The following is a 19942-nucleotide window of genomic DNA, read 5'->3' as shown; positions in this document are numbered from 1 at the left end:
CTGAAACTCATAATACTGACACCTTACAATGCTAAATTTCAACATAATAGTGGCAGTGTATATAAGGTAAGTAAAATGTATACGCCCTTTTCCCCACTGAAGTGCGTTCCTGGAGTTAGTATATATAGTTAGGGGGGTGTGGGGGGCACAGCCGGCCACATTGGGGGGTGTAGGGGGTGTAGCCCCCAAATATTTTAAATATTTTGAACCACATACATGGATACTTACAAGTCCAATAAGTTACTCTTTTTCAGAACACTATACCCAAACTAGGTGTCAACCAAACTCCCTGTTGACCAAACCAACAGAACCTATATATATATATATATATATATATATATATATATATATATATATATATATATATATATATATACACATATATATGGATAGGCTGAACTTCATTGAAAGAACACTTCTTCGAAAAAGAACAGTAGACCCACACTTACCCGCCCTACTTAAATATATCAGCTCTGAGATTGCATAACAGTGAGGAAACAGGTAAATTCCCTTTTCCCCATTGTAGTGTGCTTCGGCGCCTCAGTGTTCCTTAACAGTTCATTGAACCATTCTTCGTAGAAGTGCACTTTCGGTTAAGTGCACTTTCGCGTAAATGTGAGTCTACTTCTCTTTTTCGAAGTGATGTACTTTTGATGAAGAGAAGTAGACCCATATATATATATATATATATATATATATATATATATATATATATATATATATATATATATATATATATATATCTAGGTGGTGGTTGGTGAGGGGGCTGCAGGAAACAGATGCAGGTCTGAATGGTTGGGGTCAAATACAGTAGGGTGGACCAACATTACTTCAGGTCAATAACCATTGCCTGTGATCAAATAAGAAATGGGGTCATTCACTTTCATCCACAAACTAGCTCACTACATACCTAATCATTATAGCCAATTTACTGACTGTGAATACCACAGCTGTATAGCCACAATCAACAAGACCAGTCTTAATTCAGAAGAAGCTTTAGACAAGGACTCCATGCTCCACCCCTGGCACTGACTAGCCTCCCTTGAACTTCCCCACAGCCATTCCCCATTTGCCCCTCATCCTGGTTCTATACAATCCACATAGATTACCATTACTTGTGTTTTCATACTTTCTTACTTTTTAGTTTGTCCATGCTTGTATCACTCTGCAACTGGCCAAGACTCTAGTGTAACTAAAGTCTTGGGGAAATAACTCAGTTAAGCCAGTAGTGTGTAGGCCACTTGGGCCTCCTGAAGGCATACAGTACTAGATGGTCTGAAATACATCTTGAAAGTTTTTTTTTTTTTTTACAAACTTTTGATTTGGAAATGATGGCCTGAACAAAAAAATCACAAGAACTGAAATATATTCAGTCTTATTTTTTCTTTCAAAGAAAAATAAGTTGTGTCTAAAGCTTAATGTTCAAAGCTAAAAAAAAAAAAAAACAGTTTCCTAATAAACTAAAAAGATAAATGGATGATACTTCCAAAGTGACATAGTTATTTTGTGTGTACCACTCTGGTGTTAGATTAGGACAAAGGTAAATGAACCCATGCAATTGGAGAACAGCTGAATCCTATACTAATGCCCTGCACAAACACGTACACAAATGCATGGATCTCACCATACCCACTAGAACCAAGGCGCTCTCCTCCAAAAAAAAAAGGAAGCCAATCTGGTGGTCTCCTGCCATAAACAAACTCCACAACAGAAGGAGGAAACTGATGAGAAATAAGGTGAAGTCCCAAGACTGGAAAAACTCCTTTATCAGCCTCAACAAAAAGTTGAGAGCCCTCATCAAATCCTCTAAAGCTAGCTATGAAAACAGAATTGCAGCAGATAGTAAAGACAACCACAAGGCCTTCTATAGTTATGTAAAGAATCTCCACGGCAATACCCAGATTTGCTCGGCGCTGCTGCACAATGGCACCACCTATACCAAGCCAACAGATATTGGGAATATACTGGCCGACAGATTCAGTGCAAACTTTACCCCTCTCTTCCCCACCAAAGGACCAATCACAATACCAGTAGATTGCCAGGCACCCAGTATTACTGCTGCACAGGTTAAAATAGCACTGTCCAAGGCCAAGAATATAGCTTCTATGGGACCTGACAATATCCCTGGCTTGTGTTCTACATGAACTACAGAGTGAACTGGCACCTCACCTGTGTGCCCTGTTCAATCACACCCTCATCTCAGGCTTTGTCCCTACCGAATGGTGCACTGCTATAGTCATCCCTCTCCACAAAGGTGGAGTGACTACAGACCCTGGGAACTATCGCCCCATTAGCCTGACAAGTCTAATATGCAAAGCTATGGAATGCAACATCATGGACCTAATAAACAAAGATATAGTGAACCTCCAAACTCTGGATCCCACACAGTTTGGTTTTGTGAAGGGTAGATCATGCCTGCTCAACCTGGTTGACTTCTTTGAGTCAGTCACCAGAGCTGTGGATGAAAGCAAGGTGGTTCATGCAGCCTACCTTGATCTGGCCAAGGCCTCTGATACTATTCCCCACTCAGGAATCATAGAAAAACTCACTAAGCTAGGCATCAACCCCCATATCACTAGGTAGGTTGTAAACTGGCACACAGTGTGAAAGTAGCTGACTCCAAGTCAGACTGTCAACCAGTCATGAGTGGAGTCCCACAGGGTTCGGTCCTGGGTCCTCTCCTGTTTGGTATCTACTTCTCTGAAGTCCAGGCCAACACAAAGGGACTCTGGCTGACAAAGTTCGCAGACGATTGCAAGTTGGGAGCCATAATTAACTCCCTCAAGTGATGCTGACATCCTACAGAAAGGCCTCACTGAGACCAATGACTGGTGTCCGAACCATGGCCTTTCGCTCAAAGCCAAAATATGTATCGTCATCCCCTTTGGGAAAAACCCAGTTCCCATGAACTACCACATCAATGGTAGTCCACTGAACACAGAAGGTGTCATAAGAGACCTGGGAACACAGGTTGACAGCAACCTCTCTTTTGACAACCACATTGCCACCGTGGTCAGAAAGTCCTTCTATGTGGCACATCTCATTACCAAGGGTTTTGCATCCAGGAAGAAAGAGGTCATTGTTTCCCTCTACTCTTCCCTCATTAAGCCAATCATCGAGTACAATGCCCCATTTGGCATGTACCTCACTAGACACCTACAACAACTGGAGAGGCTGCAAAAATACCTCACAAAGAGGATTTTAGGACTTAAACACTTGTCCTATATGGACAGACTCAAACGACTCCAACTATTCTCTGTCTCATATTGCCTACTTAGAGGCAATCTCTGCTTGACTTACAAAGCCATGTCTGACCCAGCTCTGTTAGAAATGCTACATCTAAAGAAATCCCAATCCTTCTGCAGTACATTCTCCAGAGACCTCAACTTCATTACCACAATCAACAGAACAAGCTGGAGGGACAGGTTCATAACCCAGAGATTGTCCATGCTATGGAATAGACTTCCCATACATGTCAAACAGAGTGCCTCACTGGCCCTCTTCATGAGCAATCTTGATGAGTGGATGGGAAATAGAAAATTCGCCCCAGGGATCACTCCAGTGGCTCTACTTGACACAGGCACTGGGAACTAAGGTCGGTGGTATGATGCCAGGGTAATCCTATGGGCTAGGCTTGTAAAGGCTCCAAGACCATTAGCCTAGTACACACCTATGAACCTATGAACTAATGGCCAGAAGCATATATTATACTGCTGAAGGTATGGGAAAAGAAACCAAAGCACATGGATGCAATCCACACAGAGACAAGGAATACACAAATTATCTACACAAAAGGAATGAACAGACAAAAAACTCAAAGGAGGAACCAGATACAGTTAGATGGCAACAGCGCTTGATGTAACACGCTGCTGTCACACATATCCTGCCAACACTTTCACTTATTGAGTACAAAGCTAGTGTTTGACTGTGATAGAAAGTAAAAAAAATATGAATACTACTTCTGCAAAGCCAGAATAACTGCTTATACTGAATAAATGATAGCAGTGTCAATCACTTTCATCAGCAGGCATCCCCTCTGTACTCAGCAATGAATGTTACTTTACTGAATGAATAAACCTCAGACATCAAAATATAGTAGAAAAAGAATAACAATTGGCCAAAGTAAGTTATTTTAATACACCCACACACACATATATGACCATCTGTTATAGCCACTTGTATGACTTTGACTGAACACCTAATATTTTTGATTGTGATCATATACTATAAATGAATATAAATGAATAACTGCCACACAGAAATTTATCATGTTATCATGTTCTCAGTTCACTGCTGTCAGAACGGACAGAAAACTCCTCCATCACATACATCTCAACTTCTTATTATCACTCAAGAAGAAAAGTAAAAAACAATGGTAGACCAAGGACCAAAATCAGTGACAACTATTTCTTTTATACACACTGCAACTTTCTAGAATAACAGGCTTTGAGTTAGCATGCTTTTTAGAAGGCTCTTAAGTCTGAAACGCAAATGTCTAGACTGTTATCATTATTTAGTAACTGCAGCTCTTACTAATTTAACAGAGAGCGTACAAACTTTACAAGGAGCAGGCGGTGATACTGAAGATGGTTAACCCACCAGATGCGTAGTAGCAAGCCCCTCCCAAACCCCGCCTGACACATTGCAATGTAATTAATATTCAGCATCTGTGTCGAAAGCAACCCAATGTTTTATTGTAGACATTGTAGACATTCACTACCAAAAGAAAAAAAAAATGTTTTACTAGGGACATAAAACTAAAATGCCTGTTGTACATCACATTTCAGTCAGTCAATCAGGCAGAGTTCACACCACAACACTGTTTCTCTGAACTTTACTGTTATTAACGGCTGAAATTGTTTGCAGTACTAGTACTGTTGCACATCAATTGTTCAGTGGGGTGTGGGGTGGGGGGGCAGGGGGGCTTGCCCCCCTGAAAAAAGAGAAAAAGTAATAATTTCAACGAGGATGGAGTTTGTTGTGTGCATGAATATTTTGTAAGGGTCTGTGTCTGGTGAAGGAACCTGCCAAACCATTACAAAATAATTTCAAACCCGCCGCTTCTTTTACAGTAAAAGGCATTGCTGATGTCTTGCTCTTTAAAGAACTGTTTTTTGAAGCCCTGAATACTACATTACAATGCAAGCTGCTGTGGGCTGCATGTTAAAGAACTGTTTTTTTGAAGCCCTGAATACTACATTACAATGCATGCCGTATCAATCATGGTGCATTTACATATTGAATGTCTGCCCGCTGCCTTGTCAATCAAACAGGCCACGCCCATTCCTGTGCGAACCGAAGGGAGGGTTAACCATCTTCAATATCACTGAGCAGGCAATGACATAATCCAAAAAATAAACAAATATTCTGAAAAAGAGACAGTTATGAACAATCAATCAATAAATAAATAAACCTATGCCTCCCCCCCCCCACCCACACACACACACATGGATGTGATCATGGACTAAAACCATTTGTATGACTGTACTCTTCAGATATTTGACTGCAGTCAAGTGAATGGATATACATGCGTATGTAACTCCCATACAGAAATGTATCTTGCCAATTCACTGTTGTCAGAATATAGTATGCAGCTCACTGTACCCCCATAGCACTCAACATATTATCTCATGAACCTAAGAGAAAGCTAAAATAATGGTGGACAATGTGGCAAAATATAAGGCAAAAATATCAGAAATATTCTGTGAAATCAGAAACAGCTGAGAGCATCTACACCCCCTCCACAAACAAACACATACTTAAATAAAATACCTTCACTAACACGCTGCAGTAACAAGCATACTGCCTATAAAAAATGTCAGTACTTTAAAAAAATGAGCTTGATCCTCCGTATTCTTACAGTTACTTCCCATATTTTAAGTCTCAGGCTGCCTCATTCACATGAGAGAGTATGAGCCAATTGGCAAAGTTGTTTGCTGGTTCATGCTGCAGCCTGAAGAGATCCTTGTTGAGTGACTCTTCTGACGTCCTTAACAAAAACATAAAAGAGCTCCATGAACTGATGGAATAAATTGGACAAAGCTGTTTTTCCTTTTTCTTTCTTTCTTTTTTTTATGGAACATTGTTGTCTGTTGGCTTTCCTCTGAACTCAGCGCACACGCGCTGAGTTCTGAGCACCATGAATTATTTTTTTTCTTTTTAATGGGGGGGGGGGGGAGAGTCTGCAGCCTAGCAGCTAGTGCCACAAGCAGCCTTTGATATACATAGTATACACAACTGTATAATTTGTGGACAGAATACAGCACTATCACTTTAAATCGAAATTTCTGTTTGCAGATGTTTTTTAGGAGATGTTGAACCTCAGCTTCTCAAGTGTTCTGAATCTTACAGTGTGTAAGGTGTGCTTCCATGTAGGTAAGTGAGGTCTTGCCAGTGAGGGTTAGAATAATGGGTTGATAAGGGAAAGATTTAATGGTATGTTTGTAAACATTCTGGAGTGAGTGTGAGTGTGTGTGTGTGTGTGTGTGTGTGTGTGTGTGTGTGTGTGTGTGTGTGTGTGTGTGTGTGTGTGCGTGCACATGCGCAAGCATCTGTGGTTAGATTAGGGGTAGGGAAATGTTATGCTTGTGTACTTTATATTTGTAACGTGTATCTTGTTTAGTAGGACTGTTAGGAAAAAGGTGCTTTATACAGTAATGTGTCAGTCTGGGTTGGGGCAGAGATAGGATTAGACTGAGAGCTAGCAGATATGAGTAAGGTGGTGTAGGGGGTATCATGGTTTCTTGCATTGTCTGTTGCAGTTGATATTTCAAGCTGGAAAAGAAAGTCATTGTGTTATTGTCAGAAACTCTCTCTCCACACACACACACACAGACAGGCACACACACGCGCGCACACACACACACACACACACATATTTATATATATATATATATATATATATATATATATATATATATATATATATTTAAAAGGAGTCAGTGAGTAGACATTAATTTGACCTCTACGTCCCATGTTAATGTCAGCTCCTGTGGTTTGCCATGTCATGTTTTGCTAGTCTGTGGTCTTCATTCTTTAAGCCGACCACAGTCAAGTCAGGTTTGCTACTATAATGATAGACACACACTCACATCATACCTCTCAACTACCCAGATTTTTGCAGAATGTCCAGATTTTTTGGCTCATATTTTTAGTCTGTTCCTCATAAAATTTGTGGTCATAAAATCTGTGGTTTTTTGTCAAATCACTGAGGATTTAAGTCAGTAAATAATGCATATATTTGAGTTTCAGTCTTCACACCCTTCAGAAAATACCAGCTACCACAAACCCTGTTGTTCTAGCAGCTTTTTAAGTTTATAAGAGCAATGTTTAAAATTTGTCCCTATTTTTGGGTCTTTGTCACCCCATTATTTTAGGCTTTGTCCATATTTCTTGAGCTAAGAGGTTGAGAGGTCTGACACACACACACACACACACACACACACACACACACACACACACACACACACACACACACACACACACGTGTTTGCAAGTGTTTGCATATATACAACGTAAATCAGTATATACATACACTGCATACAGTAGATAACATATAAAATCCAGTTCCAGGAGGGAATAATACAGGCTAACACAGATCATGACTGGCAGGATTTTAAAATTTGTAGTGGCCAAAATAAAGGAGGAATTGGTATGTGACAGCATGCACATTAATAAGCTAAATGCTTAATCACTGAATTCCTAATCACTGAAACTGAGTGGTTCAACAGTTCCTCAAAACTGTATGTATGATTTTTTTGTAGGCAAGAAGAGTTTTTCTTCTCTTCTCTAAGGATTAACAACCTGGAGTTCGAAGTATCTCATGATAGTGTAATATCACTGATTTCAAGGAACTGTCAATTTTATGTTTGTTTTAATTAACTGAGATTCAGCAGTTTACCATTTATTGTTTCAGTGTGGGCACACGTGGCACTGTCAGAAAAGATAAGAAGAACTTGAGTGAACTGTAAAGCAAACTTATCCAGTAAGGAAATGAATTAAACAAAAGTTTTGTCACTTACTTGTGGTCTACCGGCACGCCCAATCATTTGTAGAATGTCAGTTTCACTGTATTCCTGAAACATGCCTCCTGCATAGTGCACCGTTGATTTTATAACTACCAGGTGGGCTGGTAAATTAACACCCATAGCTAGGGTACTTGTTGTGACTGCACATAAAAATAATTAAACAGATTGTAGAATTTAGATACAGTATTATGACCAAAATTTACCATTAAAAAACTAAAAATGTATAATCCACATTTCATTTTTAAACCTCAAAATTTTACAGAACAGTGAACCTGCTCTAAACCTTAATAATCTATTGCAAATCTGTATATAGGATATATTTGTCATTTTTCTATTCTAGTAAAAAAATGAAAACTAAGGACTTAAATCCATAAAAACAGAGATAGACAAAGATGTCTTCCCCCAGTAACAGCAGAATTAAGGCTGTCAAACATCAAAACAGCTTGGCAAATCACATTTTCTTACACTACCTCAGTATATTCCTTATCCAAGAATGCATCATGGTGCCATTCCTCTCTAATTCTGCTGGGAGACATGTACAGCAGATAAATATTTAGCGTTATGTCTCTAGGGATCTACTTATATAGCTCGAAGTTTCAAAACTTCGAACTTCAAACCACCAAGACCAGAAGATCGAGGTCCTGAAACTTTGAAAATGAAATTAAAAAAAAAATAAAAAACACATTTTTTTAATTTTTTGCAAGGAACAAGCCCCCCTACACCCCCACATCTCCTGCTAAATAAATATACCAACTCCAAGATTGCACTACATTGAGGAAAATGGTAAAGATCCCACTCCCTACTGTATGGCATTCTCTATTCAAAAATTTTGAAGTTTCAAAACTTCGATCTTATGGTCTCAGCCATTTGAAGTTCAAAGTTTTGAAACTTTGGGATTCTGAAGGAGATTCATCTCTAGACCTAAGGTAAGACAAGAGGAAGACGAAGGTGGGTGGATATGTTACCAATGATAGATTTGCTCATCCACATTCACTACATGGTAAGTAACATTAACGTTCATAACTGATATGAGAAGATCCTTCCTTGGAAACAGCAAGACTGAGTACCAAGCTATTCCTCCCAGTTTAATTTTGGGCTTCCAATACCATGAGAGGAATGGACCCCATCCCTAAATCAGTGTATAATTAGAGTGCTTGAAATTAGGATTGTTTCAATCTTTGATGTTAGCCAAAAGTGCTCTTCTCAGCACCTGCAACATACCTAGAATTGATTTTTTCTGTAATTATATGTATTGGCAGCATATCTATTTTCAACTGTAAATACTTTTTTATTAAACCTGTTGCTCCTACTTCTGTTGGAAATGTCTGAATATCTTTATTACATATTACTCTTGCTTCTGCCTGTAAATTCTGGTATTTTATGACTGTGTCTCTCTGTATGTAAGACACTGCAATCACTGGGTGTAGCAATTTCAATGAGCAATGCTACTTTTGTCCTTTTGTCATGGACTACTAAATATGGTTTTTGCATATCTATTTTTGAACTGTCAGTAATGGCTTATCACATGTGAAATAAACTTCGTAATTCACTGCAATGCTTTGTGGTTCATCTTTCTATTGCTGCTCAGATACTTCTATAGTGTAGTCTTCGTAGAATCCCCAATGCAACAGTCTTACCACATCATCGTGCCTTTCAGTATGCAGACCTTCTGCCATGAGTGTATCATAACCAGCAAAAAGATGTACAACTTTTTCCAGTTCTTTTTTACAAAACCTGCATTTGCCTGTTTTTTCCACATGTTCAATGTACTTTGTAAACCAGCATGTACATAGTCCACTGTACTGGGCTGCCATTATTATCCTTTCATCTTTTGGTTTCTGTTCACCTCTCCTTAACCATTCCTGTATCAAATCTCAATCAAAAAAAGGTTGTTCTAGGATATCTCTGTACGTATCACTATATTTATGGATTTTCCAGTTTTATTTCCTTCTCATCTGATCCTTTTACTTACATTTTTTTCTTTTGTTTTTTTTTTGGCACATTCAGTAGCTGTCTGATTAAGGTCTTCTGGTTTGATTTCCATTCTCATTTTACACTGAAATGCTTCTGCTAAACTAAGAAGAGTGGTCATCTTAGACTTCTGGTACAAATGTTTTAAAACTTTAACTATGTTTAGATCTGGTGAGGTAGGCAGATATGAATGCAGTTTTATGACTGCACATCTATACATGTAATGAATTTGGAGGAGGCCCATACCTCCATCACAGAAAGGAATATATAATCTTGGTATACACTAATTTATGGCCAGTCTATCACCCCAAAAATGTCCATTAGAACAGGAACAGCAAACTGGTTTATAGCTTGGACTTTATTCCTATATGTCAAGGCAGTTTCCAATATTAGTTTTAGTCTTCTGAAGAATTATTTACTGAGTTTTATTCTCATTTGTTCATGTTTCATTGCCGGTGTATCATCTGCTCCCAAATATTTATACACTTCCTCCTGCTCAAGTTCCTTTATATCGCATTCCTGTCCCAGACTGATATTTTCTTGGTGCTGCAGCTTTTCTGTTTTAAATGTTGTTTTTGAACACTTATAAAGACCACATGACATTCCTATATCATCTCAGAAAGTTTTAACCATTTGCAGTTGTACTTTCAACTCCTCATCTGATGAACTATACAATTTTAAGTCTTCCACAAAAAGTAAATGAGATGTCCTTAAACAAGATTGTTTTTAGGAGCAAAATTGTAACCATAGCCTAATCTAAGTAAACAGCGTAATGGGTTAAGGGCAAGAAAAAAAAAAAAAAAAACAACAGTGATGACAGAGGATCACCCTGGAATTTTCTCCCGTGAATTTTTATCCCTTGTATAATAATTTGTCCTTTGTCATAGCTCAACTGCAAAGTTGTTTGTCACTGTTTTATGGTTAGCGTAATGTAACTGATCAATTTAGGGTATATCTTATACATCTGTAAGTATTTCTTTGTCCACGAATGTGGAATGCTGTCAAATGCTTTTTTGTTATCTACACATGCCATATTTACATCCTCTATTATGGCTTTATTTAGCAACAAATGGCTCTAGATGAATGTCAGTAGTAAAGTGGCACCCTGACTCCATGTGCAAATATAGAAAAAAGAGGTTGTGGATGGATGGATCCTTTGTTCCACATGCATTTCCTCTGTTACTCTTTACTTCTATGGCCATGATTGATTTTTTTTTCTAAATGACCATATACTCTGTCTGCATCAGTTCCAGCATATAATTTGTATATTGTTGGGAGGTACGTTATTCATCTATAGTTTTTAGGATGGTTTGTAGGATCTCTCTTAAGCAGAAGTGTAATTTTTCCTGTTGTTGACATGGTTGGTTTCTGGTCAGAATGCACATATAATAATTCTTACTCAGGAATAAATCTTTGTGTAAAGACGTTATTATCTATAGCTAGAAGTTAGATATTGCATCTGGGCCTGGGGTTTTCCATTTAGGAGTTTTTCTTAATTTTTACTCAATTTATTTAGTTGTTACTTCACTCCATTTTTATATCCTCCACATTGGAACTCCTGCTTTTTTTTAATTCTTCTATCCACTCATCACTTTTGTTATGTTCAACTGGGTCTTCATATATATTTCTCCAAAATGTGTATATTTCTTCTTTTTTGGTAGTGTTTTTATTCTTTTTGCTTTGTTTCCCAGTTCTATATGGATTATCAGTTAACTGCTTGTTTTGTACTTTTCCTATATTTGTCTACATGTCTTCTAAGTTTTTCCTGCTTGTCCTGATATTTTTAGTTTATTATTGGCAATAGTTTATGAAAATCCTGATCTGTTTTTATACTATGCATTGCTTCTACCATGTCTGTCTTTCTGGGTAGTTTTGACGATCTGTTCCCTTCTCTATAGTCTTTTAACAGTGATACTTCTTGTCTTAATTGCTTTATAATTTTCTCTACTTGATGCTTTCGTGGTGGCATTTTACTTGCTCTTATTCTTTCCTTTGAAGCCCTACATTATTGTGGTAACACTTTATCCAGTATTCATTTAGCTGTACGGTAATATATTCTATTTATTTGTTATGTCACATGAATTTCTCGTATTAGTCTTGATTACTGTGTGCATCTGCTTTACCACTCTTCTAATATTTGGATCTTATTTACTTTCTGCAATCTATTTCTTTCATCTAGCGTAATATGTTTATCCATTTCTGTTAAATCAAAAAGGTCTTCCCTTAAATCATTTTCTACTGGACTGAAAGGATCTTCATTGCTCTCTGTTTCCTGTATTTCACAGAAAGTTCCAGAACATCTTCTGGTGACACGAAGAGGATACAGCCTGCTTCATCTGTTGCTCCTTCATATGTTCTTCATTCAACTGTTGGCCCATTACTGTGCTTCAGAATTATCACTGTTTCCTGCTCCTTCCCCTGTTGTGCAACTTCAGTTAGAAGGCTCCAGAGCATTACCATGTGGCAAGTCTTCTTCAGATGCCTCCTACTCTACTTGCTGCTGCTTAATCTACGGATCAGTTATTCCTCCATGATGTGACATTGCCTGTGTTGGATTCTCTACCTTAAACCTTTCACTTCTCAGATAATCCATGACTTCAATTTCTGTTTGTTTAACTTCGACTTTACTAATCCTCTTTTTTACATTCCCCTTTGTTTTCTTATTTTTTGTATTGTGAAGTTTTCCATATCTGTGAGTATTTGCCTGTATTTCTCTTCAAATATCTTAGGAACTGCTTTTTATTAATTAATTTGGCTATCTTTTTTTACATAAATATTGTACCATACCAAATCTCATTTTCTTTCCCACATCCATGTTTCTTTTTATACCTTTCAAAAATCTCAAGGTTTTGTTCTTTATATTTACGTACTTCTTCTGTCACTTCTTTTTCCAGACATCGTAAAGTTTCTTCATCTATGTAATGTTTTTCATAGATCTGTTATATTAATGAATTAAATTTTTTATTTGAAGCTTTTGACAGTTTTTCATGTGCAAATATTTTTCTTTCTTCTAATCTCTCTTATTTTTCTCTCAGTACCCTACCTGGAAATTTCTGGGCTTCTTGTGTAATAGTAACAATACATAATTTCTTCCTTATTCACAGTAGTCCACTTTGTCAACTTTATAACTCTTTTTTGGCCTGCTAGTTCTTGTGTTTGTTTGTATCCCACCTTTTCTTTCTACTACAAGGGAGCCAAACTACCCCTGAATTTGGCATCTCCATGTTGTAGGAATGTTTCAGTGTCTTGAGGATCACTGACTTTCTTCCAGTCCTGGCACCAGTGCATACACCAGGGATGGACACTTTTTTACCCTGAGACCTGTGCCACCATCTGTCTTTTTTTATTTTTTACCCTACCCTTCTCCATGATAAATAAAATACAGTCTATATATCAGTATCGTCTTAGTGAGATTTTGTGAAAACAGAAACCACCACTTGAAGGTACTCCTCAAGACTTCAGAATGAATTCAGTTCCAGCAGTACTACTCTCCTTTTCTTCCCAACTTCATCTCTCTATTCGGACCCCAAATTATCCCTGTTCCTACTGTGTGATCTTCCTTATGAGAAGATACTCCTTATAACAATGTCTCAAAAGGAAGACTTGAACCCGGATACACATCCAACTTATAGTCTTGTGAAAATACTGAGAGAAAAATGAGTATCTGCTGCACAAATATCACCCACAGCTGCATTTTGAAAAAAATGTCTGAGACGTACCAAGTGCTCTTGTAAAATTCCCCTTCGGATGTGAATGAAGAGGATTATTATTAATGTCATAAAACTGACATCAGCCTATAAGCAATTTTGCTAGGCTAACCTTAGATACAGTATATCTGAAATCCTTATTACAGAAACAGGTAAGGAGCTGTGAATTCTTTTTGACAGGCCTAATCTTTTTGGATCATCTTCTTTCAGCTGTTCCCGTTAGGGGTTGCCACAGCGGATCACCTATTTCCATTTCTTCCTGTCCTCTGCATCTTGCTCTGTAACACCAACCACCTGCATGCCCTCTCTCACCACATCCATAAACCTTATCTTAGGCCTTCCTCTTTTCCTGTTACCTGGTAGCTTCATCCTTACCATCTTTTTCCCAATATACTCAGCATCCCTCCTCAGCACATGTCCAAACCAATGTAATCTTGCCTCTCTGGCTTTGTCTCCAAACCTTCCAACCTGGGCTGACCCTCTAATATACTTATTCCTAATCCTGTCCACCCTCATCACACCCAGTGCAAATCTTAGCATCTTTATCTCTGCCACATCCAGCTCAAACTCCTGCCTTTTTGTCAATGCCACTGTCTCCAACCCATGTAACATAGCTGGTCTCACTACCCTCTTTTAGACCTTTCCTTTCACTCTTACAGGTACTCGTCTGTCACAAATCACTCCTGACACTCTTCTCCACCCTCTCCATCCTGCCTGTACTCTCTTCTTCACCTCTCTTCCACACTCACCGTTACTCTGAACTATTGACCCCAAGTATTTAAACTCATCCACCTTCCCCACCTCTACTCCTTGCATCCTCACCATTCCTCTATCCTTCCTCTCATTCACACACATATATTCTGTCTTAGTCCTGCTGACCTTCATTCCTCTTCTCTCTAGAGCATATCTCCATCTCTCCAGGGTCTCCTCCACCTGTTCCCTACTCTCACTACAGATCATAATGTCATCTGCAAACATCATAGTCCATGGGGACTCCTGCCTGATCTTGTCAGTCAACCTGTCCTTCACCATTGCAAATAAGAAAGGGCTCAGAGCTGATCCTTGATGTAACCCCACCTCCACCTTAAACGCATCTGTCACTCCCACAGCAGACCTCACCGTTGTCACACTGCCCTCATACATATCCTATACCACTCTTACATACTTCTCTGACACTCCTGACTTCCACATACAATACCACAACTCCTGTCTAGGCACCCTGTCATATGCTTTCTCTAAGTCTACAAAAACACAATGCAACTCCTTCTGACATTCTCTGTACTTCTCCATCAACACTCTCAGAGCAAACATTGCATCTGTAGTGCTCTTTCCTGGCATGAAACCATACTGCTGATCACTAATCATCACGTCCCTTCTTAACCTAGCTTCCACTACTCTTTCCCATAACTTCAGGCTGTGACTGATCAATTTAATCCCTCTGTAGTTACTACAGCTCAGCACATCACCCTTATTCTTAAAAATCGGTACCAAAACACTTTTTCTCCATTCCTCAGGCATCCCCTCACTTTTCAAGATTTCATTAAACAATCTGGCTAAAAACTCCACTGCCATTTCACCTAAACACCTCCATGCTTCCACAGGTATGCCATCTGGGCCAACAGCCTTTCCATTCTTCATCCTCTTCATAGCTATCCTTACTTCCTCCTTGCTGATCCATTGTACTTCATGATTCACTATCCCTTCATCAACCAACCTTCTCTCCCTCTCATTCTCTTCATTCATCAACCCCACAAAGTACTCTTTCCATCTCCTCAACACACTCTCCTCGCTTGTGAGTATGTTTCCCTCATTATCCTTTATCACCTTTACCTGCTGCACACCTTTCCTAGCTCGGTCCCTCTATCTAGCCAATCGGTACAGGTCCTTTTCTCCCTCCTTAGTATCCAACTTTTCATACAACTCTTTATATGCCTTATCCTTAGTCTTTGCCACCTCTCTCTTTGCCATGCACCTCATCTCCTTATACTCCTGTCTACTTTCTTCATCTCACTGACAATCCCACTTCTTCTTTGCCAACCTCTTTCTCTGTATACTCTCCTGTACTTCCTCATTCCACCACCATGTCACCTTGTCGTCCATCCTCTGTCCAGATGTCATACCAAGCACCTTTCTAGCGGTCTCCCTTACTAGCTCTGCTGTAGTTACCCAGCTATTTGGTAACTCTTCACTGCCACACAGTGCCTGTCTTAACTCATCCCTGAACTCCACTTCACAATTACCCTTTTTCAATTTCCACCATTTGATCCTTGGCACTGCCCTCACACTCCTCCTCCTCTTCTTGATCACCAACGTCATCCTACAATCCACCATCCTATGCTGCCTAACTACACTTTCCCCAGTCACCACTTTACAGTCTCCAATCTCCTTCAAACTGGCCCTCCTACATAAGATATAATCCACCTGTGTGCATCTTCCTCCACTCTTGTATGTTACCCTATGCTCCTCCCTCTTGTTAAAATACGTATTCACCACAGCCATGTCCATCCTTTTCGCAAAATCCACTATCATCTGACCTTCTGCATTCCTTTGTTTAACATCATACCTACCCATCACTTCCTCATCCCCTCTGTTCCCTTCACCAACATGCCCATTGAAATCTGCTCCAATCACCACTCTCTCACCCTTGGGTACAGTCATCACCACTTCATCCAATTCACTCCAAAATTTTTCTTTCTCATTCATTGCACACCCAGCTTGTGGAGCATATGCACTAACAACATTCATCATTACACCATCAATTTCCAGCTTCATCAACATCACTCTATCGACACTCTTTTCACCTCCAAAACACTCTTCACATACTGTTCCTTCAGAATAACTCCTACGCCATTTCTCCTCCCATCCACACCATGATAAAACAATTTGAACCCACCTCCGATACACCTAGCCTTACTCTCCTTCCATCTGGTCTCTTGTACACACAATATACCAACCTTCCTTCTGTCCATCATATCAGCTAGCTCTCTCCCTATACCAGTCATACTGCCAACATTCAAAGTTCTGACCCTCACTACCACAGTCCTAGCCTTTCTCCTCTCTTTCTGCCTTCGGCCATGCCTTCCGCCTCTTCTCCTCCTTCGGCCAACAGTAGCCCAATTTCTGCCAGCACCCTGTTGGCTAACAGTACTGGTGGCAGTCGTTGTTAATCCAGGCCTCGACTGATCCAGTATGGAAATATTTACCGGTGACTACATGAAATGATTTGGCGAAGTTTTACGCTGGATGCCCTTCCTGACGCAACCCTCCCCATTTATCCGGGCTTGGGACCGGCACAAAGAAATGCACTGGCTTGTGCATCACCAGTAGGCCTAATCTTTTTGGATATATAATCTAAAATAACATTGCACATCCATAAACTGAAGGGAGTATCTTCTTCCATGGCTAGAGTACTGTGGGAAGAAAACTGAAAGATGAATGAACTGGTTGAAGCATGATTATGTAACACATTTTGTTATACATGATGGATCAGTACTGAGGGAAATCCTGTCTTTGGGAAAGACAAAATAAGGGAGATCAACTGATCTGCAACTCAGAAATCTTCTCAGCTGAACAAATGGTCATTAGCAAGGGAGTCTTCCAAGAAAGGAGCTGTAATTTGATATAAATTGCCAGCTCAAAGAAAGCAACAAGTTTCTCTGATACAGAAACATTAACTGTAACAAAGGCACATAGTATGTTTAAAGAAGCCAAAAATGAAGACGCAATTTAGTTTGATGAAATAGTGACTAAATCCAGAATAAAAAATCTGGGCCACATACGGCAGAACAGATGGAAGTGGAATGGAAAAGGGATCCTGTCCTTCTTTTCAAGGTAGCCCAGCTCAAGAAGCATCTCCATTAACTTTTGTAAGTTTTACTCATTTGATTTTTAAGAAGGAAATTATCTGAACGATTCTAGGGGGGAAGGAAATGTCACTAGTGGAAATGGAAGAAACATGCACTTAGCAAGACGGAATGAATAACCAATAAGGCTAGTCAGGTGGATGTGACAGAAAAGTCCCGAATAGCTGTAACAGAAGTAGCCACTCCAGCAGATGAGACAACAGCAGGGAACCTTACCCTTTAAAACCACAGTGGGTCTATGTAAATGATCTTTGACTTGTGTTGTTTGGCCTGCTGTATGAAATGCATCAGAAAAATAACAGGGAAGCATAAATGAGTCAAAATAGCACTTCCTTGATCACAACATCTCTGGAGTGTCCTTCCAGTTGAGGGATTAAGGAAACTGATGCACTCGACAATGGTTGGTGAGGTAAATAGGTCACAGCAAGGCTTGTCTATTAATGCAAATACTTCAGTAGCAGTGAGTGGAGGAGGGGTCACATACAAGGCATTTTCAAGTAACAGATGAGTCTGTCAGCAGGTGAACTTGGTCTGCCTTGTTATAAGGCTGGCCATCAGAAAATGAAGGGATGACATAGGTCACTCCCAAACTTTTACGGCTTATTGACATAGCGGGTACAATAGTCTCACCCCTCTTTGTTGATATACCATACCACTGCCATGTAATATATTACAGTGGATGACAATCCTACTTTGAAGTAAGGAGTGCTGAAAAGCTTGAAGGATCAGTAGCACTGCCCTCATCTACAGTATATTAATCTATAGACAAGATTCCACAGGGCTGTAGAAGCCTTAGACAGTTTGCTCCTTGTAAATCTCCCCTTTCCATCATGGTCAGATACATCCACTGTGGCTGACACTTAGGGAGTGGGTATATGGAATGAACTGCCTACCATAAGGTTGGAAAGGTGAATCCATCATCTCAAGACATTTTGTAAGCTCTTAAAATTCATACCATCTGGGGCATGGAATCTAACAGTTGAGAGCACTTTACTCTTAGGTCAACTGTAGCATTCTCATATGATACATTGCAAAGGTACCATTGGAATGGTAGCTGTCATGGTATCCAGTCTCCTGAGTCAAAGGTGAGAAGATGTTGTCTGTGATTCAAGAATTGAAATTTGTGTTGTTAATAGTGGATCCAGTTTGAAGGAAGATGTGTGCTGCATGCTGAAGTGTCCAGACTTTACAGTCTGAAAGCCACTCAGAAAATGTAACTTTTAACACATGTTTTCCTAATTTTGCTTTGGAAAAGGACAAATAAACAGCTGATCTGACTTTCTAATATCTTTGGTATGATGTAAGTACAATCTGAGCCATCTGGGAACATCTGAGGTACAAAGCATATGTTTGCCTCTGTTAGAAAAATTGGGGAAAAAGGCCAGCAAATCAATGGATTGATTTAAATTTGCTTCAGATGACACCTTTGGGAGACAGGCTTGATTTGCTTTCAGTGACACTCTATCACCACCTTAGTCTCTTCCCCATCTCAGAGTTTATAATCTTAACCTCACGGCTTCACAATGTAACCATGTTAGATTATCTACATAATATCTGTGAATGTTATTTAAACAGCATGTAAAGCTCGCTGTTTTCTTGTATATCCATGTTAATGCTATTTTCTACTGCATGTAAATGTTTTGTGTCTTCTCCTCATGTTGGAGCTTTTCTCCCCGGGCCTCTACTGAAAAAGGACATGTATCCAGCTAGACTAGCCCGGTCAACAAATGTAAAATAAATAAAATAAATAAAATAAATAAAATAAATTATGGAAAATGAGAAAAAGGTGGATTGCGTGAAAGCGCTTGTAATTCAGAAATTTGATAGTGGATATAATGCCTGTTAGGAAAACAGTTTTTTCAAAAAAGGTACTTAAGGTCAGCTAATACTGCTGGTTCATGGGGTTTCTGAATTAATGACTGACATTAGACTGTAACATCTCATGGGGGGACTGAGTCCCAAAATGGAGGCCTCAGCAAAAAAGCTCCTTTGAGGAAAGCTTTAGATATTCTAATAGAAGCAAAGGAAGTGCCATTATGACCTATGAGAAATTTTGAAATAGCAGTCATTTGAATTTTAATGGAAGAAAAACTAGATCCTTGGTAAAACGGTTCTGAAAGAAATTCCAATACTGATGGGAGGGGAGCAGAAAAGGGGTCCAGTCCTTTTGATAAAGCCCAAATAGAAAAAATGTTTTTTGGTTGATTGCTTTTGAGAAGAAGAAATTATGTGAATGACAGGAGGAGGCAGCCTGGCATCCCTGGCTACTTTTAAAATTGGAGAAACCATGTGGTTAGTTTTATGGCAGAGGCATCCTGAATGGGTCATTCAGAAGGGGGTGTAACAAATAAGGCCAAATGAAGGGGAACCAAAC

At 39.3% G+C, this 19942-nt stretch overlaps 1 protein-coding gene across 1 annotated transcript in view; it reads right to left on the bottom strand.

The window, feature by feature from the left end:
• Positions 1–19942, bottom strand: part of HFM1 (helicase for meiosis 1) — a 3254758-nt gene that overhangs the window by 1831287 nt on the left and 1403529 nt on the right. Inside the window, exon 12 of the mRNA XM_044086815.1 lies at positions 8022–8167. Within this exon, the coding sequence (XP_043942750.1) occupies positions 8022–8167 (146 nt within the window). The remainder of the gene's footprint in view (positions 1–8021; positions 8168–19942) is intronic.

This window comes from Protopterus annectens, chromosome 10.part0, assembly GCF_019279795.1.
Source record: "Protopterus annectens isolate FY-2018-M chromosome 10.part0, PAN1.0, whole genome shotgun sequence".
Classification (NCBI taxonomy): Eukaryota; Metazoa; Chordata; order Ceratodontiformes; family Protopteridae; genus Protopterus; species Protopterus annectens.
The sequence above is the reverse complement of the archived record's forward strand: the minus strand, read 5'-3'. Positions and strand labels throughout refer to the sequence as shown.